Below are 22237 nucleotides of genomic sequence, written 5' to 3'. Positions count from 1 at the left end.
GTCTCCAGTGTTATATGAATCACCATCATTACCATCCTCCCTTCCCTTTCAGTGTTACTGTTGTAATCACCATCATCACCATTCATGTCATCACCATGAAACTTAACATCATCAGCTCCATGACCATCATCATTATTATCACTATTACCATAATCCCCAAATCTTTAATGATTCCCATTCTGTATCAGGAACTCTATGCATGCCCTGCCTTTAGAATGGAGAGAGGGAGTTACACTTTTAATCTAAGTCAGGTACAGTGGCTTGGATGTATATGGAGAGTTTGTGTGTTTTTTTCATTAGTGCAGGACTTTTGGAGACTTTTGAAACTGATAAAGGTTGTTTCTTGGCCTTCAGTCTCCTTGTTTTGTCCTTTTCTCTGTTCTAGTCTCCCTTATCCTTCTCTTCAGGTGCCCAGCACCACTAGTACTTTATTTACCTTTCTAACTTTAAACTTACTGTTGGGAAAGGAGCTGATAATTGTCATTTACTGCTTATTATGAACACTGTCACTAGATGACCTCTTTCATGGAAGTCTCTAGGAGTAAATAGAGGGCTCTGTCCTTGGTCCTGACCTGGTCACTAATTTTTTATAAATGACTTGAAGAAAACCATACATGACATTTTAATCAAAATTATGGATGATATGAAGCCAGGATACTTAGTGTGCTAAATGACATAATCAGGATCACGATCCAAAATATCTCCAATAGATTTGAACCATGGCCTAATCCAATAGTGATCAATGCGGAGTACTCAAGTTAAGCATAGGGATAGGAACTAGAGGAAGCCTGTGATTGCATTAGTGTAAGGAAACTCCCTCTACCCATGCAGGTCTAAGCAATGTATGATTAAGAGAGCTGCCTACTTTTTAGTCTCCTTTACATTCTTAAAAAATTATCAAGGACTCCTCCAACAAGAAGGCTTTCCTGATTCCTCTTAATACTAATGTCTTTCTTCTGTTGATTATCTCCAGTATATCCTTTTTCTTTATCTTGTTTATACATAGTTGTTTGCATATATTTGTCTCCCCCATTTATCTGTGAACTCCTTAAGAGTATAGATTATCTTTTCCCTTTCTTTGTATCCTCAAGTACTTAGCACAATGTTTGGCACGTAGAAGGTGATTATAAATGCTGGTGGAATGACTCAAACTTTCGAAAGGCTGTCTTCTAGAAAGGGGAGTAGATATATATTTTTGGTCCTAAAGTGAAGATCTAAGAGTGACAGGTATTGCAGAGAGACATGCTTAGACATGATGTCAAGAAAGACTTAACAGTTAAAACTGTTCAAAGGAGAAATGGGCATTCCTGGGCAGCTTTGAATGGTAATGAGGTTCCTCATCACTGGATTTGTTCAGGTAGCAGCTGGATGTGGGTAACATTTGCTCAGATACAGGTTGGGTAGATGGCTTCTGATTCTCTGACCATGGACTTATATGGTCTACCTCACAGAGTCTGTTTAAGCAAAGGACTTTATGTACCTCACAGCACTAGAGAAATGAGAATTGTTATCATCATATGTACAAAGAATATGTGGGGGATGGCTGATGAAGAAGAAAATGAGGGACTGTGGTGGGAAGAGAAGAAGTGAACCAAGGACTAGAGACCAGAGTTTTCCATGGGCAAGTTAACTTGAGGGACTCTGGGGCCAGGGATAGGTTGTACGGCTCTATTGTCTTGGTGATGTGATTCGTTGTCATTGTGCATGATAGTTCTTTCTGTCTGTCCCCTGAGGAGTAGGTGATAGGATTTTATAGCCGGTGTGGACTTTAGAACTCATTCTCCCTCGCTGTCCCTTTTTTGCAGATGAGAAAACTGAGGCCTGGAGACTTGTCCAAAGTCTCACAGGAGATTCCTAGTGAACCTGTGATTTTGTAGGAATGTGAGTGGGACCACATCTCCAATCAGCAGGCTTCCTGATTGGCTGAGAATAAGCTCCAAATCAGAAATTACCAAATTAATCTAGTTAAGCACTTCCATGTGAGTGAATCCATGTGAATGAAACCATGTTGCCTCTTAGCCATTACCTTTTTGAGATGTGTCTACATGTCCATATGAATGAACAGATGTTCTGGGGCAGAAGCCACTACTGTTTTTACATATTTTCCCCCAAGGATGGGGAGGGAGAGGGGCTTTGGAAGCTATGGATTTTGCCTCAGGGGATCATGGCTCTAAGCCAGGCTTTAGGGACTAAATCTAAATGAAACAGCTTTGAGACCTAAGAATTTGTCACAAAATCACAGAGTCTGAGTTGGAAGGGACCTCAGAGGCTGTCTAATCCAAATGGGGCCTGAACAAGAATCCAGTCTGTAACCCAGCAAGTGGGAAAGCTGTCCAGTGAAGAGAAAACCATCTTCTCTCTCAAGCTCAGGGTCCCGTTTTTGTTGGATGGTTACCCTCCCTCCCCTTCCCCCCAACATTAAGCCTAAACCTGCCTCTGCAGCTTCCACTGGTAGGCCTCGGTTCTGCCTTCCAGGGCACAGTCATGATAAGTTGGGTCCCTCTCCCACAAGAGAGTCCCTCGAATGGATATTTGAAGATATCTATCAAGCATCCTGATGCTTCATTTTCTCTTCTTCTCCAGGCTAAATGTACCCAGTTCCTTTAACTAATCTACATGTGATATGATGTCAAGTCATGCATCCAATGAGATAATCGTTAGAAAAGCATTTAGTACAGTGCCAGGCTCATGGTAGGTGCTGTGTAAATGCTTATTTCCTTGTCTTTTTCTTGGGGGGCGGGGCACTAGGCAAGCTTGGCTTGCCGTGGGTTATACAGCTAATAAGTGCCAAGTGTCTGAGGTCAGATTTGAACTCAGGTTCTCCTGACTGCAGGGCTGCTTGGTGCTCTATACACTTTGCCATCTAGCTGCCCCTTCCTTTCCTTTTAATAGCTAGCATTTTTATAGCACTGTAAGTTTTGCAAAGTGTTTTACCAATACTATCTCATTTTGTCCTCCCAACAACCTTGTGAGGTAAATGCTATATATTATCCCCTTTTTATAGAAAAAGAAACTGAGGCAAATGGGCTGATTTGTGCAGGATCACATAGTCAGTATCTGAGGCTGGATTTGAACCCATCACTTCCTGACTCCAGACTCAGCTCCCTATCTATTGTGCCACCATCTGTCCTCTTCTAAGTTCCCTCTAGCTATTCCTGTCTTGATGCAACCCAAGGTCACATGATCTGTGTATTTTGTTTGGTTTTGCTTTGTGATTTAACTTGAAGTCCATTAAAACTCTCAGATTATTTTTCATACAAACTGCTATCTAGTTAAGTCTCTGACATAATATATTTATTAAGTTGATTTTTTGAGCCCAAATGCAAGACTTTATATTTATTGTGATATTAAATTTTAAGTTGATTAGATTTAGCCCAAGATCCTTTTGGATTCTGACTGCTATCCATTCTCTTAACTATGCATCCCAACTTTGTGACATCTGCAACATCTCATGAACAGCTCACCTGATGCTCTTTTATCCAAGTCACTGATAAACAGAAGTTGAACAACACAGGCCAAGGACAGATCCTGGAAGTACTCTACTAGAGACCTCCCAAGTTGATGTTGAGTTATTAATGAGTAGTCTTTGTGTCCAACAACTCCTGAATCCACCTTGCTGCACTATATCATATGGTTCCTCTCTGCCCATCTTGTCCATAAAAAGAGCATGAGAAACTTTCTGAAACCCTTGGTCCAAATCTAAGTAAATATAGATATGATTCAATCTAACACTTGCATCCTTGATCCATTTCCCTTCCATTTACTGCCCTTGTCAAAAAAGGGAATGAAATTAGTTTGTTCTGATGGCTCTTAGCAGTTATCTTTTCCAGATATTTCCAGATGTTCACTAACCATCCCTTTAAGAATATGTTCTGGAATCTTCCAGAAAAGACTCCAGCTTGTAGTTTGAAAAGCCAGGTAACATTTGTCCTTCCTTAGGCCTCCAGGAACAGTCCCGTTCTTTCCAAGATCACTGACAGACAGGAGTAGCTAAGCAATGATATCTGCCAGCCCTTTCTGAAATCGAATTCAGCACAGTGTCTAGTACATATTAATCTCTCTAATTCTTATTATTGACTGATTAATTGACTAGTGTCTTAAACTCATCAAGGTACTGTGTGAGTGACCATTTAGTATGGGGATGGGTAGAATATTTTATATGTGTTTCTATTCTCCTTATGCTGGTGTATTATTTTTAGATTTGTGTACTCTCTTTTCCTTTGTGAAATAACCCTTTGTGAATTAACTACATAAATAGACCTTGGCCTGGTTTGTTTGGAGAAAAGGTGGAGGAGCTAAAGAGGGACCAAATGCCAAATCAGGGCATCTATTTACTGTGGCAGCAGCAGGGCAGAGGGGAAAGTAACTAGAAATTAGGGGTAGCTGATCTTTGAGCCTAGGGTAGCAAGCCTGCTCAGAGTATGGCAAGATCACCATCTTTTTGGTGCCTAAAGCTAGCTGTCAGGGAAGAATAAAGGCTTTGAAATTAGTAAAGCTCCAAGCCCTTGGGTCAAGGACCCTCTGCATTAGTTGAGGAAAGAGGCTAATGCCTCAGGAAGGTGACATTGTTCACTGAGGCCTCTGGCTTAGGATGGGATTCTTTATAGAAACAAGAATAAAGTCCTTTCTTAGACCTGGAATTGAGCAGTGGTCCTGGAACCAGGAGAACAGCGTCAAGTCTTGGATCCAACACCTCTTAAGCTATGAGCTTTGAAAAATTTTCTCGTCTATATAATGGGAATAACAATATTTATGTTATGTAGGGCACAGGGTTATTTGAGGAAAATGTTTTTTTCCAATCACAAATCACTGTAAAATGGGGCTTCTCTTCCTTCTCTGATTCTGCATAAAAAAAAAAAAGAGTCAAAACCAGATACATGCAGAAGTACTGAGGAAACATTGTTTGGAGAGATGGAAACTGGGTAGGCTCATCCATGAAAAGCTTTGTGGGAGAGCTGAGATTGGAATGGAGCATTGAAGGTCGTTGTCAAGGCAGAATTCTGGATTTACTTCTCTGGCCTGAATCGCTCCATTTTACAACAAAGAGCTATTAATCTCCTACTACATTCAGGGCCTCGTGACCAGGATACCAGACAAATTAGAAATGACCCCTGCCTGGGGCTTAGAGTCTAGTAGGAAGAGATGATGCAGGGCACACACAGAATACTGTGTAAGGTCAGAAGGGAAAGGTTGTCCTTGATAGCAGGGGTCAGGGAATGCTTCGTGGAAGATGTGACATTTTAATTGGGCTTTCAAGGAAGGGTATTCAAGAGCCAGAAAGCCAGAGGGAGACTATGCCAAGCTGAGAGAGTGATGTGGACAAACACGCAGAGGAACGTACATGGCATATGCAGCAGGCACAGGTGATACTTTGAGGAATGGGTGGAAGGTGGTAGTAGGAGGTAAGTTTGGAAAAGCAAGATGAGGCTCAGATGTAGAGGTCCTGGAATGTCAGGCCAAAAAGTTAGAATTTTACTTGGAATTTCACTATAAAATGTAGGTAGGAGTGAACAGAAGAGGGACATCGCTAGATCTACGACCTGCAAAAAAGTTATTCTAGAAGCACTTGACGGGAAAAGAACTAGAGCCAAGAAGACCTATCTAAGGCTGTTAGAATTGTTTCAGTAGGTGGTAAAGGAGGAACTCTAGTCAGGTGTTGGCAGTGGGAACAGAGATCAGGTTATGAATAAAGGAAGTCAAGAAAGGATGGAAGACCTGACTGATGGGAAGGGGAAGCTTACAGTCTAGTAAGAAGATAAGATTCATATGTGAAAGGATATATTCAGAAGGACTGATGATGAAACATGCTACCTACCTCCTGACAGAGAGGGGAGGACTACAGGGAAAGCATGGGATGTATATTTTCAAATACAGCCAATATGGGAATTTGTTTTGCTTGACTTGTACCATAAGTGTTATGAAGGTCATCATCATCATCTTCTTCTTCATCTTCTTCTTCTTCTTCTTCTTCCTCTTCCTCTTCCTCTTCTTCCTCTTCTTCCTTTTCCTCTTCTTCTTCCTCTTCCTCTTCTTCTTCTTCTTCCCCTTCTTCCCCTTCTCCTTCTTCTTCTTCTTCTTCTTCTTCTTCTTCTTCTTCTTCTTCTTCTTCTTCTTCCTCTTCCTCTTCTTCCTCCTCCTCTTCTTCTTCTTCTTCTTCCTCTTCCTCTTCTTCTTCTTCTTCCTCTTCCTCTTCTTCTCTAGTTAGGAGGCAGGAGAGAGAGGTGCAGGTAGTAATAAAGTTTCCAAAAAAGAAGAAAAAGAAAATAAGAGGGTAATGAAGCATTTTTAAATACCCAGAAAAGAAGAGAAGGAAGACCAGAACACAGACAAGCAGGGCAGCTTTGGAAATTACATGTTGAATTGATTGTGTACTTAAAGGGAAAATCAAGCTGTATGTAATAAATTCAAAGTTTCCTGCATAATCCTCTTTTCCTGTTTTACATTGTATATAGAAATGCTCATTTTATTTGGTGTTTGTTAAGTTCAGATTTTGTTTTTAATGAAAAAGAAGATATGGAATAATAAGACACCTCAGCAGATCATGGCCTGATCTCTGTGGGCTTGAGCACTCTGAAGTACTACAGGAGCTCAGGGGAAGCAGGAATTGTGCCTCCAAGCTAGGCAGTGCTTGAACTGAAGAGGATTTGGAAGATTTGGATAAGCCGAGAGGAGGCAGGAGGGGGGCCTATCAGGCAACGGGTAATGGAGTAAGCCAAAGGAACGTGGAAGGTCTGCGCAGGAGACAGGAGATAGAGACTCCTGTGTATCTTACATCTACCCCCTTTGCTCCATTTACAAAGATAATGCCCCTATTTGGGCTCTCATCACTACTTACCTGAGCAACTGTGATCACATTCTAATTTCCCTCCCTATCTTCCCTCCAAGCCATCCTCTATCCTACTACAACATGAACCTCTCCCCAGGGCCTCTCTTTTGCCCTTGGAATAAAATTATAAATCCCTCAGCCTGGCATTTGACCCCTACCCCCACTTTTAGCCTAACTCCACATTATTCTCCTTTAGCCATTCTGCAGCCCAACCAAATTAGACCAAGATCTGCTCCCTACACTTGGAATTCAGCCTCCTGCTTCCCTTTATTCCCCAATTTGTGCAATGTGATAGAGTAGTAGAAGGCTGGATTTGGATGCAGGAGACCTGGATTTAAATCCCATCTTAGACATACATGAGCCAGTCACTTCAGTTCTCAGAGTCCCAGTTTTCTTATCTGTAAAATGGGAAAAATAATAGTATATTAAATATACTATAACTATATATTATAATATTATATATAATATATACAGTATTATATACATAATATACTATATATATTATAATACCTTATAGGGCTGTTGTATGGAAAATAAAACTTAACTTTCTCTATTAATGTAAATTCTTATTATATTATATTCTCCTTATAGAGTATAAGGTTCTTTAGGGCAAGGACTATTTCCTTCTTTGTCTTTGTGTCTCCAGCTCCAACAGGTTCTTTGCAAATAGTAGGTACCTAGTATTAAATGAGTGAATGAAATACATTAATTAAATCCAGGCAACGGTCATTTCTTAAGCTCTTGCTATGTGTCAGGCAATGGTCCCTGCCCTCAAGGAGCTTGTATAAGATATAGATGGTAAATTGGAGGGAATGGCAGAGTGAAGGTGCTAGCAGTGAAGGGTGGGGGTGATGTAGGGGAAGTCTTGAAGGAAGCCACGCAGGCCAGGAATCAGAATTGAGAAGGGGGAGCCTTCTAGGCATAGTGGGGGAGGAGGGGGTGTCAGTGAAAAGGCAAGAACTCTGAAGCTGAATGTTGGATTTGAGGAACAGCAAGAAAGCCAATGTTGCTGGATCATTGAGTACATGGAGGGGTGAAAAGCTTGAGCAATCTGTAAAGGGGGGAAAGAGCCAAGTTGTGAAGGGCTTTTAGTTTCAAAAAAGAATTTACATTTGATCTTGGGGGAAATAGAGAGCCATTGATGTCTGTTGAATAGGGAGGGGCAGTGTGTGACATAGTCAGATTTGAATTTTAGGAAGATCAAATTGGCAGCCAAATAGAGGGTGGACTGGAGTAGGGAGAGACTTGGGGAAAGGAGACTAACCAGCAGGATATTACAATAATCCAGGTGTGAGATGATGAGGGTCTGAACCAGGCAGGTACCTGCACCTTAGAGGAGAAGGCGTGAAGTTACATTCTAATGTAAGAATACAACGCACTTGGCCAGTGAGGAGTGTTTTAGGCAGGGAAGGCAAAGAGATGTGATTAGACCCATAAGACGATTGATTGACACATGCTTTCCAGGAACAGTAGTGTTGTTTTGACTACTGCTGTTTGATTTCTCTTCTATTAAATGTCTCTTGAGTTGAATTGTCTGTATTGTAAGGTTGGTATGGAAGAATAAGGTGAGGTAAGGCTGAGAAAGGTTGATCAGAGCCTAATCATGGAAGCCCTATGGGCAGCTAGGCAGTAGACCTCCAGGCCTGGAGTCAGCAAGTCTTGAGTTCAAATCCAGCTGTGTGACCTTGGGCAAGTCTCTCATCTCTCTTTGCCTCTATTTCCTCATCTGTCAAATGAGCTGGAGAAGGGAATGGCAAACCCCTCCAGTCTCTTTGGCAAGAAAACCCCAAAAGGGGATGAGAAGAGTCAGACATGACTGAAGATGACTAAACAACAAAACACAGAGTACCTTGGATCATAGTCTAAAGAGTTTAGCTTCTATCCTCAGGTCATTGGGGAACCTTACAGATCTTTGAGACGCTCAGAACTGGGCAACAAGAAATTTAGTAATTGAACCCTAAATGGTCAGAGCTGGAGGGTACCAAAGAAGGGAGAATGTTGTCCAGGGTCACACAGCACTTCTGTCGGGGAGAGGAAGAGGTGGGGAGCACACAATGAATCGCAGAATTGGAAAGTGCCTCCAAAGGTAGCTAATGTGACCAGCAGTGTCCTGGTAAGTGTTTGACAAGAGGCTTGGGGGGGGGGGGCTAGGCGGATGTATTCAGGACACTCGTTGAAGTTTAATCTCTAGGTTTATTAACATTTTCTCCATTGATTTCTTAAGTCTAGGTAGTCAATAAAACAACAAATCAAGTCGTGATTTGTAGCGTTTGCCAATTTCTGAGGTGTGAATGTTCGCACTGAAAATTTAATGACCAGCTCTTTCAAGCTGGGATGAGTTAGCTCCATTAAACCACTGAACGTGACCCAAACCTGACTGAAAGGCTGTCTATAACATCCCCCAGCAAATAATCATTCCGGATTCCCTTGAAGACTGAGGAGAGGGAACCATTATCTCTGAGGAGACATCCCATCCTACTTCTGGAGAGCTCTCATTGTGAAGAATTCCTGAATGAATCCCAAAATGTCAGGGTTAGAAAGGATGGAGAAGTCCTGAGAATCCCTTAGTGAATTCCTGATGTTTCTGGAATTCACTCGGGACATATTAGGAATTCTTCACAATGAGAGCTACCCAGAAGTGGGGTGTATGCCTTCGGAGGTAACAGATTCTCCCTCACTAGAGGTCTTCAAGATTGATGTCTGGTCATTTTACAGTCGGGGAACCTGAGACCTGAAGAGAAGCAGTGAATTTGCCCAAGGTCACACAATTAGTCAGTCATTCAAGAAGCATTTATTAAATGCCTGCTGTGAGCCAAGCACTGGCATATTTTCTGATACAGTTCCTGGATGGTGGAGGACATGGTGGGGGGTGGTCTTTGGCGGGCCCTGATCTTCTGAAAGCAACTCTCCCCATGGGCTCTGAAAAGACATTTGGGAGAGTTTTCCACAGATAAAATTTAGCAGCTCTGGCATCCTTCCACTGACCTCAGATAACTTTACTCTGAGTCCCCCCCCACCATTTCTTCCTGTATCCTTTCTCATCCTTTTTTTCTCTTTTTTCCTCTGAATTAAAAAAAAAATGGACTGAAGAGAAACTGTGACAGCCTATGTGTGCCCTGACTGTGTTTTTTGGGGGGTCTGGGGGCAGCAAGGGGTGGAGAGAAGTGTCTGAGCAGCTCCAAGAGGCACAGGAGGGGCTGCTAGCCCTTTATCAATGAGCTTTATTGTTGAAAATTCACTGGGAAATGAGCAAATCTGTGGGGCAGAGGCAGTCAGAGCGCCTTCAGAATGGCTTCCTGCCCATGAACTGTCTCGTCGCCAGCCACACAAATGGATTAGAACATAAACACATGTATGCATACATACATACATGCATACATACATACGTGCATACATAGACACTAAGCCACTAACTATACCAGTTACTGTGCTAAACCCTGGGAATGCAATGACAAAAAAACAATTCAGTTCTTGCCCCAAAGGCACAAACATGGACATGTGCAGACGCACACACAAATATACATACACTGTCACAGAAGCATGTGCATGAATGCATGCCCATGGAGACACGCACAGCCCTTTACATATAGACATATGCATAGATAGTTAGACCAGTGTGCAGACTGACACACACCAGCACAAATTCAGATATGTACTTATGTAAATAGACACGGACACATTGTCACACATGTGAATACACACTGACCAACTCATTGATGTGCACGGATTAGTAGATGCAGAAATAAACACAGACCCAGACACACACCGACACACCCATGCTGATATATTCATGTGCACAGATGATTGTGTGGATGCACACAGATTTGGGCACCCAGAAACAGACATAGCTATACACAGACACACATAATTATACATGCAAATGCATGATGTGTATACTTTATGATCCAAGAGAGAATATCCACCCACTCACAGTCTGGCTGGCCTATCAGGGAGAATGTCTTAATTCAGAGCTTAAAATACGGTGACGTTAATTAAAGAAAAAAATCCTTACATCGATTGAACTTATATTTGTGTGTGTGTGTGTGTGTGTGTGTGTGTGTGTACATACATACATACACATTTTTTTTGATTGGGGGAAGGGCATCTAGGAAAAATTCTTTCCAGATTAATGTCTACCATAATTTATAGTAGACTTTCCTGGGGCTCTGATAATTTAAATGAATTGTCCAAGATCACACAGCTAGTATGTATTAAAGACAAGATTTGAGTCCTGGTTTTCTTGACTGTAAGATAAATTTATTTTCCACTACTCTAGGCAATGCAGTGGATAGAGTGTTGGGCCTGCAGTCAGGAAGACCTGATTTCAAATCCAGCTTAAGATACTTAATAGCTATGTGATCCCTGGGACAGTCACTTAACCTCTGTCAATCTCAATTTCCTCTCTATATAATGGGGATAGTAATAGCAACACCCATGCAGAGTTGTTGTGAGGGTAAAATAAGGTAACATTTGTAAAGTGCTTTGCAAATCTTAAGGCACTATGTAAATGGCAGCTATTAGCAGTATTATGCTCTGGGGTATCTGGAATTAAAATATGACTTAATTTTCTAAAAATCTCTCCTTTTTTCTTAAAAAAAAATCTGATGAGACTGTTTCCAGGCTTGAAAAGGGATGCTTCTGCCCAGTTAAAGCGAGTGAGATGCTGTCACCTGGACAGCACTGTGGACCACAATATTTTCATCCTCTTAGACCTGGTTGACTCTTCTCTCAAATCAAACATTGCCCTCAGATCTTTACTGGCTGGGGATACATAAGGTATGCCCATAAGCCCACATCAGCTTTGCTTTTGGGTTGGGGAGACCTTTTGTGACCTTCATCTGCCATGTTTCTAGTGTCTGTAGATGAGGATTCTGGCAGGCCTTGCAGATACCAGAGGTGTGAGATGAGGAAGATTCATGTCCCCACTAGACAATGAGGGTCTCAATATTGATCTCCATGGCCTCTAATAACTTTGACTTTCTAATGACCTGTGTTTGGCCAAGGCTTCTCTTTTATCACGTCTCCTTTTCAGTGCCTCAGTCTGAGACAAGGCAGGGCTCTAGTAGCAGAGCAGGCTTTGTGATGGTGGTGGTGAAAACCAGGGTATTTTAGAAAGGTGGCAGTGAAACTGATGATGATGATGGTGGTGGTCAGGGTGAAGTTATTGATGGTCATAATGATAGTAATGATGATGGTAATATTGGTGATGTAGGAAAAGATGGCAATTGGGGAGGTAGTGATGGAGATAATGGTGATAGTGGGCTGTTCCCCCAGATTTGAGATCGTCCCATCATGAGGTCTAAGTCTTTTTTCCTTCACTCCAGTACCCTGGAAAAAGCTCTTTATCATTCACATACTTGCTGTATCCTGTGGTCTGGGATATGTCAGAGGCTGACAAATAATGCCTATTTGGAAAAATGTAAATGGAGGGAGGATACCTTCATGACCTTCTTATTTAGACAAAAATCCGGACCTCAGTTTTCAGTACTGTTCATTGAGATTTTATCAGCCAAGCGCTGGGTGCCCACCTCTGTGCTTGGGGTTTTTGGATAGGAGAAGGGAATTTTTAGCCTGCCCCAGCTCCCAGAGCCATCACTAAGAGCAGAGGCAAACTCCATGTGCTCAGGGAGCCACGTCTCTAGTGAATGAGATGCTTCTTTATGCATAGCACTGCCAGTCCTGAAATCCTGTCACAGGAGAGTGGGCTCTTGAGTTGCTTCTGCAGCAGGGAGGCAGCCAGCTTGTGTGGTGCTGGATGCTGGATGTGGAGGTGGGAAGACTTGAGTTCAAATCCACATGTGGCCTGCTAGGTCCTCAAGTGCAGCCCTTTCACTGAATCCAAACTTCAAGCAGGTTCCCCACCCCTGGACTGGTCTGTGACTGGGACTAGGACTCATTGTGTAGCCACAGGAGAGGCAGCAAGGTGTAACTGATGGATCACTAGAGCACCTGGGTATAAATCCCACCTCTGATGCTTTTACAGTGTGTGACCCTCGGTAAGTCAACTGACCTCTCTCAGCCCAAGGTTCGTCTTCTGTAAATGAAGGAGTTGAACCAGATGGCCTCTGGGATTCCTTCTGATTCTAAGTCTGTGATCCTTTGAATAAGTAGAGACAGTGGGGTATAGCAGAGAGGGCCCTGGTTTGGGAATTAGAAGACCTGGGTTTGAGTCCTCACTCTAAGGCTTAATAGTTGTATGGCCCTTTCTGAACCTCAGTTTCCCTACCTGTAAAGTGAAAGTGTTATACTAAATTATCTCTGAAGCCCCTTTTGGTCAAAACTCTGTGACCCCTCCAATACTAGCACGTAACTGATTTCATCAGTGCTCGTATTCCCTCCATTGGTGCAGATAGCATCCATATTTTCTCATCCAGTGAGATTCTTGTCCATATCCTCCCATGGATCCCTCATAGATCCACCCAATGTATAAACACCTTCCTGTATGCTTTTTCTGTCTTGTGGACACTGGTGCAGAACGTGGGATGGCCATCCACTGTCTTTCACTCTCCTGCAGCCAGCCCTGCCCTATGGTCAATTATAACATGTCCTTTGCCTCTTGCCCATAGGGCATCATTGATTGATCCTTTGATCTCTAAAATGAGAAGAAGAATCATCTTACTAGTTATGTAAGGATGAGTTTGTTGTAAATTTCAAAATGCTATAGAAAAGTGGCCTATCATAACCAATTTTCTGTGTGACTGCTAATTGGCCTTTGTTGTTGAGTAGTTTCAGTCATGTCTGACTCTTTGGGACCTCGTTCGGGGTTTTCTTGGCAAAGATACTGGAATAGTTTGCCATTTCTCCTTTCCAGTGTCCCCCATCTTGCAGTTGAGGAAACTGAGGCAAACAGAGGTTAAGTGTCTTGTCCAGGGTCACACAGCTAGTGAGTGTCTGAGGTTGGATTTGAACTCAGAAAGAAGAGTCTTCCTGACTCCACTATGCCACCTATCTGCCCTGCCTGATTGACCTGCATAAGACTTAAAATATGGCCCTTCATCCCCTGCTCCCATCACTCCCTCGAGCCTCATTATTCATCTGTTCCAGCCCCTGAGCTCAGTGGAATCCCATTTTTAAGTCTCGGTTTTGCCTTCTCCTGTCTCTACCTGGCCCTACCTCAAGGGCAGGAGAAAAGAGAAAAAGTCAGGCAGACTCCCCCCGTTTCCCCCACTCCCAGGCTTCTAAACTGATTTACTTGTCCCTAGGCTTTTGTTCTGCGGCTGTTTCAGGCCTTGCTGCCTGTAATTGCTTTGGGGCTTTGCTGGATGAATTTCTACTTTAAATCTTGCTGAGTCCCAGCAGTGAGTGATGGGGGAAGGACACGTTGGAGATGCCCACCTGCACAGACTGCAGGGAAAACACGGCTTCCTTTTCCAGCCCGTTCCCATATCACCCATATAACCACCCCAGACCAGTGTAGCTTTTCCTGGGGCTCACTGAGTTAGGTCTTGTCTTCTCTGTCCTTGGTCCCCAGGCTTAGTTCTGCTGCTTATTCCCTACCTGACCTTGAAACAGTCTCTGAATCTCTGTGAACTTCAGTGCACCCCTCTCTCGCCAGGAAAGCAGGAATGGATCGGTGCTGGGTCATTACAGCCTCATTTGATGCTGTCTGTGGTGAGCTCAACATTCCCACCATTCACTCAACTCAACAAATATCCGTTGATGGACTGCTCTCTTGTGGTGCCCTATGCCGGGTATTGGGGGAGATATAAAGATTGATAAGGATCATAACTCATTTATATAGAGTTTTAAAGTTTGCAAAATGCCCTCTTCACAACACCCCTGGGAGGTAGGTAAGGCAAGTATCAGAAGATTCCCCCCATTTTACAGATAAAGAACCTGAGGCTCAAATAGGAAAAAGTGATATATCAAAAGTCACACACCTTGTAAGCTTTAAAGTTGGAACTTGAAACATAGGTCTTGTCATTGTAAATGGCTCTGTCTGTTGAACTCCTACATTGAGAGAAAATTGCATTCGAGTTGGGCTTTGAGGAATGGGTAGTTTTCAACAACTGAAAGTGATGGGGAGTGTTTTTCTGGATCCACAGAAAAATATAAACAGAGGCTTGGTGATAGGAAAGGCCAGGGTATATAAATGGTGGGGTGGCTATCATCTAAAACTGGACTGAAGGGTTTGGAACAGACTAGAAGTCCTCAAATGCCAGTTTGGACATTATCACTACTAAGGATTTATTTAACCAAAGCTTCAATGCTGTTTCAATCTGGTCCTTGTGAACATGTGAGAGTGATCAGGGGAGGTGGCAGAAGTAGTTGGCACCTATACTCAGGTTCATTTATCAGATTAATCCTCCCAGGGAAGAATCAGTCAAGCTCAATTGATTCCTAATCTTTCCTCTCCAGGGATAGTGGTGGACAGGGGGTCACTGACTTCTACAATTACAGAGTAATTGCACAGCTAGAAGAATCCTCTCAGCTACCACTTTTCCAGGCTCATGTCAGAATCCTCTGACCCCTAACTTTGCAGTCCTGTATTCAAAAATGCATGCTTACCCAAGAGAATAGTCCAGGGCTTAGACGGTAGTCTCAAGGACGTAGCTGTCATTGAAGTTATGATAGTTATGATCACACAGCCCTTTGGTGTTCCATGAGCCCAAAACCTCAGTCAGCTTGCAGCATAGCCTAGCACAAAACATTTCCTCAGGGCTATTTACAATACAGTTTAGCATAATCATAAACATACAGGGAAAGCCACACAAAGCACCTAATATCTCTCTACCCCCTACCTTAGCTACCCTGTTCAGCAATGACAAGGTCTTACCTGGTTCACTTCCACTGTCTGTCAACACAATCAACTCTACAGCGCTATAGGCCTACTATAAAGACTCATTTGGAAAACATAATCCCAATTCGTTATGCATTCATTAAATACCTACCATATGCAGGTCACTGAGCCTAGCCACTATATGACATAAAGACAAAAATGAAACAATCCCTGCTCTCAGAAAGCTTCTAATTTACCGGGAGTTACAGATGCACACATATAAATGAATGCAGAGTTATGCAAAGTAATTTGAAGAAAGAGAGAGCCCCGACAGCTGCTGGGATCAGGATAGGTTAGGTGTAGGAGTCTGCTCCTGAGCTATGCTTTGCAGGAAGCTCAGGATTGTAAGAGGTAGTCATGAGGAGGGAGTGGATTCCAAACACAGGGGACCACTCTTACAGAGACACCGAGGGGAAAGATGGAATGTCATGTACAGCTAAAAGGAGAGTGCATGAAGAGACATAATAGGAGATAAAAATGGAAGAGTAGATGGAAGCCAGATTGTAGTGGGCTTTAAATGCCGTGCTGAGTACCTTGTATTTTATTGTTGAGACAATAGGGAATCATGAGAGACTTTCGGTTGGGAAGAATACATGGTCAGCTCTGTGTTTTAGGAATATTTAGCAGCTCTGTGGAGGATGGATTGGAGAGGGGAGAGCAGAGGCCCCTCACCTTAGTGAAGTCTTAGCAGCCTCTTCTCAAAATTATGTTTTGAAATAATTGAAGGGAATGCTGGATTTCCATTAGAACTTAGTGAAGATAAAGATATATTTTTCCCCATCTGAGTTCACAGAACCCCTGAAATCTATCCATGGACCCCTTGGGAACCTGGGGTCTCCTGGAGCAGAGGCAGAGAAACTGGTGGGTTGGTTTTTGCGATAATCCAGATCAGAGTTCTATGAGTTCTAATGATGTTCTATACTATTATAGAGGCTTGTGTGAGTGCAAAGAGGGGAATGGATATGAGAGCTGCAAGTGTAGAATTTATAGGACTTGGCAAGGGTGTGAGGGAGGGGGAAGAGGAGGCCAGATGAATCTCCATGTTGTGAACTGGGGTAGTGCCCTCAATAGAAATGGGAAAGTAGGAAGGAAGAGCAGGCTTTGGGGGAACCATGTTGAATGTGTTGAACCTGACATCTCCAGGTAGACATATCCAGGAGGAGAAGGTGGCTGTGGGAGCAGAGAAGTCAAGTAGAATAAGAACCAAGAGAAGCCCATTGTATTTCACAATTAAGAGATTAACCTTGAAAAGAACAGTTTTAGTCAAGTGTTAGGGTCAGAAGCCAGATTGTACAAGTAATAAAGTACTACAGAAATGGGAGCTATTATTTTTACTTTGGCTCAATTGAAGCAATAACAATACTGATAACTCCCAATTTTATAGTGTCTTAAGGTTCATAGATTCATAGATTCTTATAGCTGGAAAGGACCTTCAAGCACAGAAGAGAAAGATGAGGGAATGAAGACAACAGGTGTGGGAATTTGACTGTCAGAGACTGAAGGGGTGACAAGGCATGTCATCTTGACACTGATGAAAATGTCAAGTGAAGGTTTTGTAGGTGGGGAGATCTGCAGGGTTCAGCTCTACCTGTTTTTATTTGCTGAAGGCATCATCTGAGTGGAAGACAAATCTGCCCCTTCCTTAGGGAGGTTTGGCCTTAGAGGCTGCCTTGCAGCCCTTCGAGCTTGGCTGTTCTTCCTTTCTAAATGTTCTACTCCTTTGTCACTCTCATGTGCCAATTCATCCCCCGGGCAAAGCTATATGACTGGATGACTACCACCCAGATAAACCTTGTACTTTCCTGCCTTAATGTTCTTGCTAAATGAAATTTCCTCATCCTGGACTCCCCTGAATCCTTTTCTTTATCTAGGTACTTAATAATAATCTGTTGGGATCCAACTCAGGTCCCATTTCTTCCTTCCCTCAGTATCCCAGGGTTTAGACTCTGGAAGTATCTTTTTGCTTTATAGTTATATCTAGTAATTGTCTTATGGCAGCTTGGTGGCACAGTAGATAGAGTGCTGGACTTGGAATCAGGAGGACCTGAGTTCAAATATGGCCTCAAACACTTCCTCGCTGTGTGATCCTGGACAAGTCCCTTAACCCTGTTTGCCTCAGTTTTCTCATCTGTAAAATGAGCTGGAGAAAGAAATGGCAAACCACTTCTGTATCTTTCCAAGAAAACTCCAAAAATGGGGTTACAAAGAATAGGACGTGACTGAAATGACTGAACAGCAAAAAAATCTCCGAGGGGATGTCTTGTGTGCTGTGCATCACTATTAACTGCTGGAAGCAGTGGGAACCCAAAGAATTAGGCAGGGTCATAAGTTAGTAGTAATGAGAGCTTTGGTATCATCTGTGGCCTTTCATGCTCCCTCTGGTGTGTTTGGTTGGAGAGCATTAAATCCCAGAAGTTAGAGGTCATGGGACCCTGAGAAGATGAGAGAGAGGGGTGAGAAGACAGTACAAGATCTCAAAAATGGGGTTGGGATCTGTAGAGAGTTGGTTCTGCCAGGGATAGGCTGAGTCCTGACCTCCCTTGCTGCTCAGCATGATTCATTCCTTTCATATCATTGTCAGCAGCTCCATCTCTAGCCTGTCCAGTCCCAACCCCTTACGGAGACATCCTGGTGATGGATGCAAAGAGGTTGCTTCCCAGAGGCCCTTAGACTTGGCCAAACTTAGGACCCCTCTCCCCCATCCAGGTTAGGCAGGGCAGAGTCCTTAAACCCGCTTACCTGACCCAGCTCATCAAATTATAGATTCTTACAGCTGAAAAAGACCTTTCTTAATAGCTAGGCTATAGCATATCAGAGCTAGGCTGACATAAAAATAAATGGCAGAGTTGGAGAAAACCTTAGAATTTATCTAATCCCACCCTTTCATTTTACAGATGGGGAGATTGAGGCTCAGATAAGAAAAGAGATTTGCTAAGGCTCTCACGGGGAGTTGCTGGTAGCGCCAAGGATTCATACCCAATCAGAAGTTTCCTGACTTTTAGTCCAGGCCTTTTTCTGCCCTATCATATTTCACCTTAAAAATCATGTTGCTGTTACTGTGAAGAGGGGATGTCCTCTGGATTTAGCTAGAATTTCAGTGTGATTTGGTTCCTTGCTACCCTGTTGCTGCATCATTTAAGCACCAGTCTAATCAATCAATCAACAGTGATGTGCCAGTCCCTATCCTAAGCACTGGGGATACAATTACAAAGGATGAAATAATCACTGTTCACAAGGAGTTTACATTCTAATGATGGAGACAATAAGTACATAAAAATAAATGCAGCATAAAGGTAATAAATAACACCCAAAGTAATTCAATACAAGGTAGTTTGGGAGTGAGGGCACTTGAAATTAGCTTGGCGGTTGGGGATCAGGAAAAGCTTAATGAAGAGGATGGTGCCTGACCTTCATCTGAGAGGAGGAGAGGCACTGTGTGAGGCAGAGGTAATGAGGGGGTGCATTCCAGCCATGGGGGACAACAAGCGAAGGTGCAAAGGAGGGAGACAGTATCATCAGTGAGAGAAAGGCCAGTTTGGCAGGATCCCAGAGTAAAGGAAGAGGAATATCCAATGACGCTGAAAAGGTAGGTACGGGCTAGGTGGTTTTGGGCTAGGGGTTTAAAAGCTAACCTTCTAACACCACAGGCACACAGGAAACCTTTTCCCTTCTTCATTACCCCTGCCAACATCAGACACTGGTAGCTGCTTAGGTCTTCATCCACATCCTCCATCCCTGTTCTCAACACCGACAGCTCTGCCCCACCCCTTCCTCACTCATACATATCCCAAAACATAAAAAAAATCCATGTCTGGAAGACTCCTATAGCCAGGATGTATCTGCTGGGAAATTCATCATTTAGGTTTATCTCTGTAATGAGATATTGAAGTATGATACCCTATTCACTTAAGTCTAGACTTTTCCACCTTTGCTGATGGGAGTCAAGGGCCCTGAGTTCTAGTCTTGGGCTCCTTTAAAAACTTACTTGAACCCGTCCCTTGCCTTCTCTAAGTCTCAGCTTCTGCCCGATAGGGAAAGTAACCCTGGCTTGCTTAAGACTCTGAGTCCTCGCTCTGACTTTATTTGTGTGACCCTGGACAAATCCCTGCCTCCCTCTAGTACTCCATTCCCTTTGTAAAATGAAGTTGTTGGGCTAGGTGGTATTTAAGGGCTCATCCAGCTCTAATATTTTATGTTGTGTGTATCAAGTCTGGAGTCTAGAGACATAGACTGGTGTCTTGACTCTGAGGCAGCTAGATGGCTCAGTTGGTAGAGCTGTGGGCCTGGAGTCAGGAAGTTGTTATTTACTTGTTTTTTCAGTCGTGTCTGACTATTCTTGACCCTGTATGGGGTTTTCTTGGCAAAGATACTGGAACAGTTTTCCATTTCCTTCTCTAGCTCATTTTACAGATGAGGAAACTGAGGCAAACAGGGTTAAGTGACTTGCCCGGGGTCACACAGCTAGTAAGTGTCTGAGGCTGGATTTGAGCTCAGGAAGAGGAGTCTTCCTGACTCCAGATCTGGTGCTCTGCTTCACTCCACCGGAATCAGGAAGGCCTAAGTTCAAATTTGGCCTTAGACACTCACTAGCTCTGTAACCTTGGGCAAGTCACTTTAAGCTCTGTTTGCCTAATCCACTGGAGAAGGAAATGCAAACCACAATAGCATCTTTGCCAAGAAAACCCCGTATGGGGTCACAGAGTCGTACGTGACCGAATGACTAAACAACAACCTGGCTGTGCCACTATCTGTGTGACCTTGGAAAGTCACAAAATCTCTGAATGAGTTTTGAACAAATGGTGAATTTGCCTTCCCATCTATAAAATGATGGTAATAACCCATACCTGACGTATCTCAAAGGGTGATTGTGAGGAAAGTACTCTTTCTTAATCTAAAAGGGCTAGAGAAATGTCAGCTATAATGATGTTGGCGTGGTGGTCATCATGATGCAATCCTGAGGCTTCTTCTGACTAACATTCTTCATTCTTTGTTCCAAGCCTCCCCCAACCAGCTCTCAATAGTCTGTGTCCTAAAGTACATCCAGCACAGAAGTCACGAGTTCTGTGTTCTAAACCTCAGCAGACATGATGGCCTGTGTTTTGATGTACTTGTAGTTCTGACAATTTATGTTTTTGGTTAAAAGTTCCCTTACAGTTTTGACATTCTATTCTAAGACCCTTTCCATCCCTAACATTTTATGTCACGTTCTATAATCCTTTCAGGATCTTTTATCCTATAACCTATGTTCTAATGTCTAAAATTTTATATTCTATTTTCTAGATTCTCTTCCAGATCTGACCTCTTTTCTGTTTCCTAAAGTCTCTTCCAGCTCTCTTATATTCTAAGACTCCTTCCAGTTGATATTCTGTTTTCTTTATTCTAAGATTTCCCATAGGGTCTATCATTTTACAATGTTTATAGTACCATTTAGCTCAGGTATTCTGTGTTCTTTGTTCTAAAGTCAGCTTTGGCCCAGCCAAAGTTCTGTGTTCTTGGTTGCAAAGACCCCTCCAGCTCAGACATTCTATGCTCTAAGTTCCTTCCATTACTGATGTTCTGTGTTTTATAGTCTATATTTTAAGTCTGTTCTGATGTTGACATTCTGTGTTTTAAGACACTTCCAACACTGATGTTCTGTGTTCTATTCAAAAGTCATTAACTGCTCTGTTCCATAATCCAATTGGTCCTTTCACTTGTTCCTCCAGTCTACAAATCAGTGAATGTTTGTGGAGATCCCTGACTGTCAGAACCCTGAGCCCAGAATGAATCCCTAAACCCCACTCTGATCCCCATCTCCCTTCTCAGCAGCAGCAGCAGAGTTCCAGAACCCCATTTGCAGACCTGGCTGATGAGAAGATCTTTAATGGGGGTGACAGTATGTGGCAGAGCCAGGAACAGGCCCTGCTCCCAGAGATTGCTGATGAGGACCTGGACACCCTCAGGCATCGGGAGGAAGCTGGTCAGCAGAACGAGGTGAGCCAGGTTTATTGTCCTTTTAAGTAAGTGCAGGGGAGATGCTCCCATCTTGGGGGCTGCCGAGCCACTGTCCCAAGATGTCTTGGTTCTGGTCCTGTCTCTGTCACTGGCTTCTTGAGAAACTGGAGTAAGTCATATCTGCTCTGTACCTCAATTTTTCTCATAGTTGTAAATCAGCCCTGAGTATTTTGCTTGTTGGAATATCATGAAGTCATGCTGAAATGAAGCATCTTTTGAGGATGAAGTCTTCTTTTGTGGGTACATATAATAATACAGTAGGATGGGGCTCTCTCTGTCATGTTTGGGGAGAGAAAGGGGATAACATAAGTCAAAGAGACCATTAGCCAGCACTCACATAGACTGAGTAATAGGCAGCATTACCCATTCCAGGTCAGTTAAAATTGGATATATATTTTTTTTAATTTCTGTCTAACCTCTGGGCTAAAACAAGGACGTGAGAAGTGGCATCTGATACAAATATCAACAAGTTTTGTTTTGGAAAAGAAGGTGGATGACACCATAGCCTGGGGCTGGGGAAGGAGGAGCTATAAGAGGTATGTGGCCATCTTTGTCTCCTCCATAGCACCAAAGTCAGGTCCTTGCATTTATGGGTGACTCAGGAATGTTTGATTATGTAGGTCCGGACGACCAGATAC

General features: G+C 43.0%; 1 protein-coding gene across 3 annotated transcripts in view; it reads left to right on the top strand.

The window, feature by feature from the left end:
• Positions 1–22237, top strand: part of TSNARE1 (t-SNARE domain containing 1) — a 287962-nt gene that overhangs the window by 180312 nt on the left and 85413 nt on the right. For 2 of the 3 annotated variants that reach the window (XM_078153782.1, XM_020995260.2), the window contains exon 9: positions 21411–21578. In XM_078153782.1, the coding sequence (XP_078009908.1) occupies positions 21411–21578 (168 nt within the window). The remainder of the gene's footprint in view (positions 1–21410; positions 21579–22237) is intronic. The other variant, XM_078153781.1, reaches the window with a different exon arrangement.

This window comes from Phascolarctos cinereus, unplaced genomic scaffold (assembly GCF_003287225.1).
Source record: "Phascolarctos cinereus isolate Bilbo 61053 unplaced genomic scaffold, phaCin_HiC Scaffold_4;HRSCAF=312, whole genome shotgun sequence".
NCBI classification, from domain to species: domain Eukaryota; kingdom Metazoa; phylum Chordata; class Mammalia; order Diprotodontia; family Phascolarctidae; genus Phascolarctos; species Phascolarctos cinereus.
This window is presented reverse-complemented; position numbering and strand designations above follow the sequence as displayed.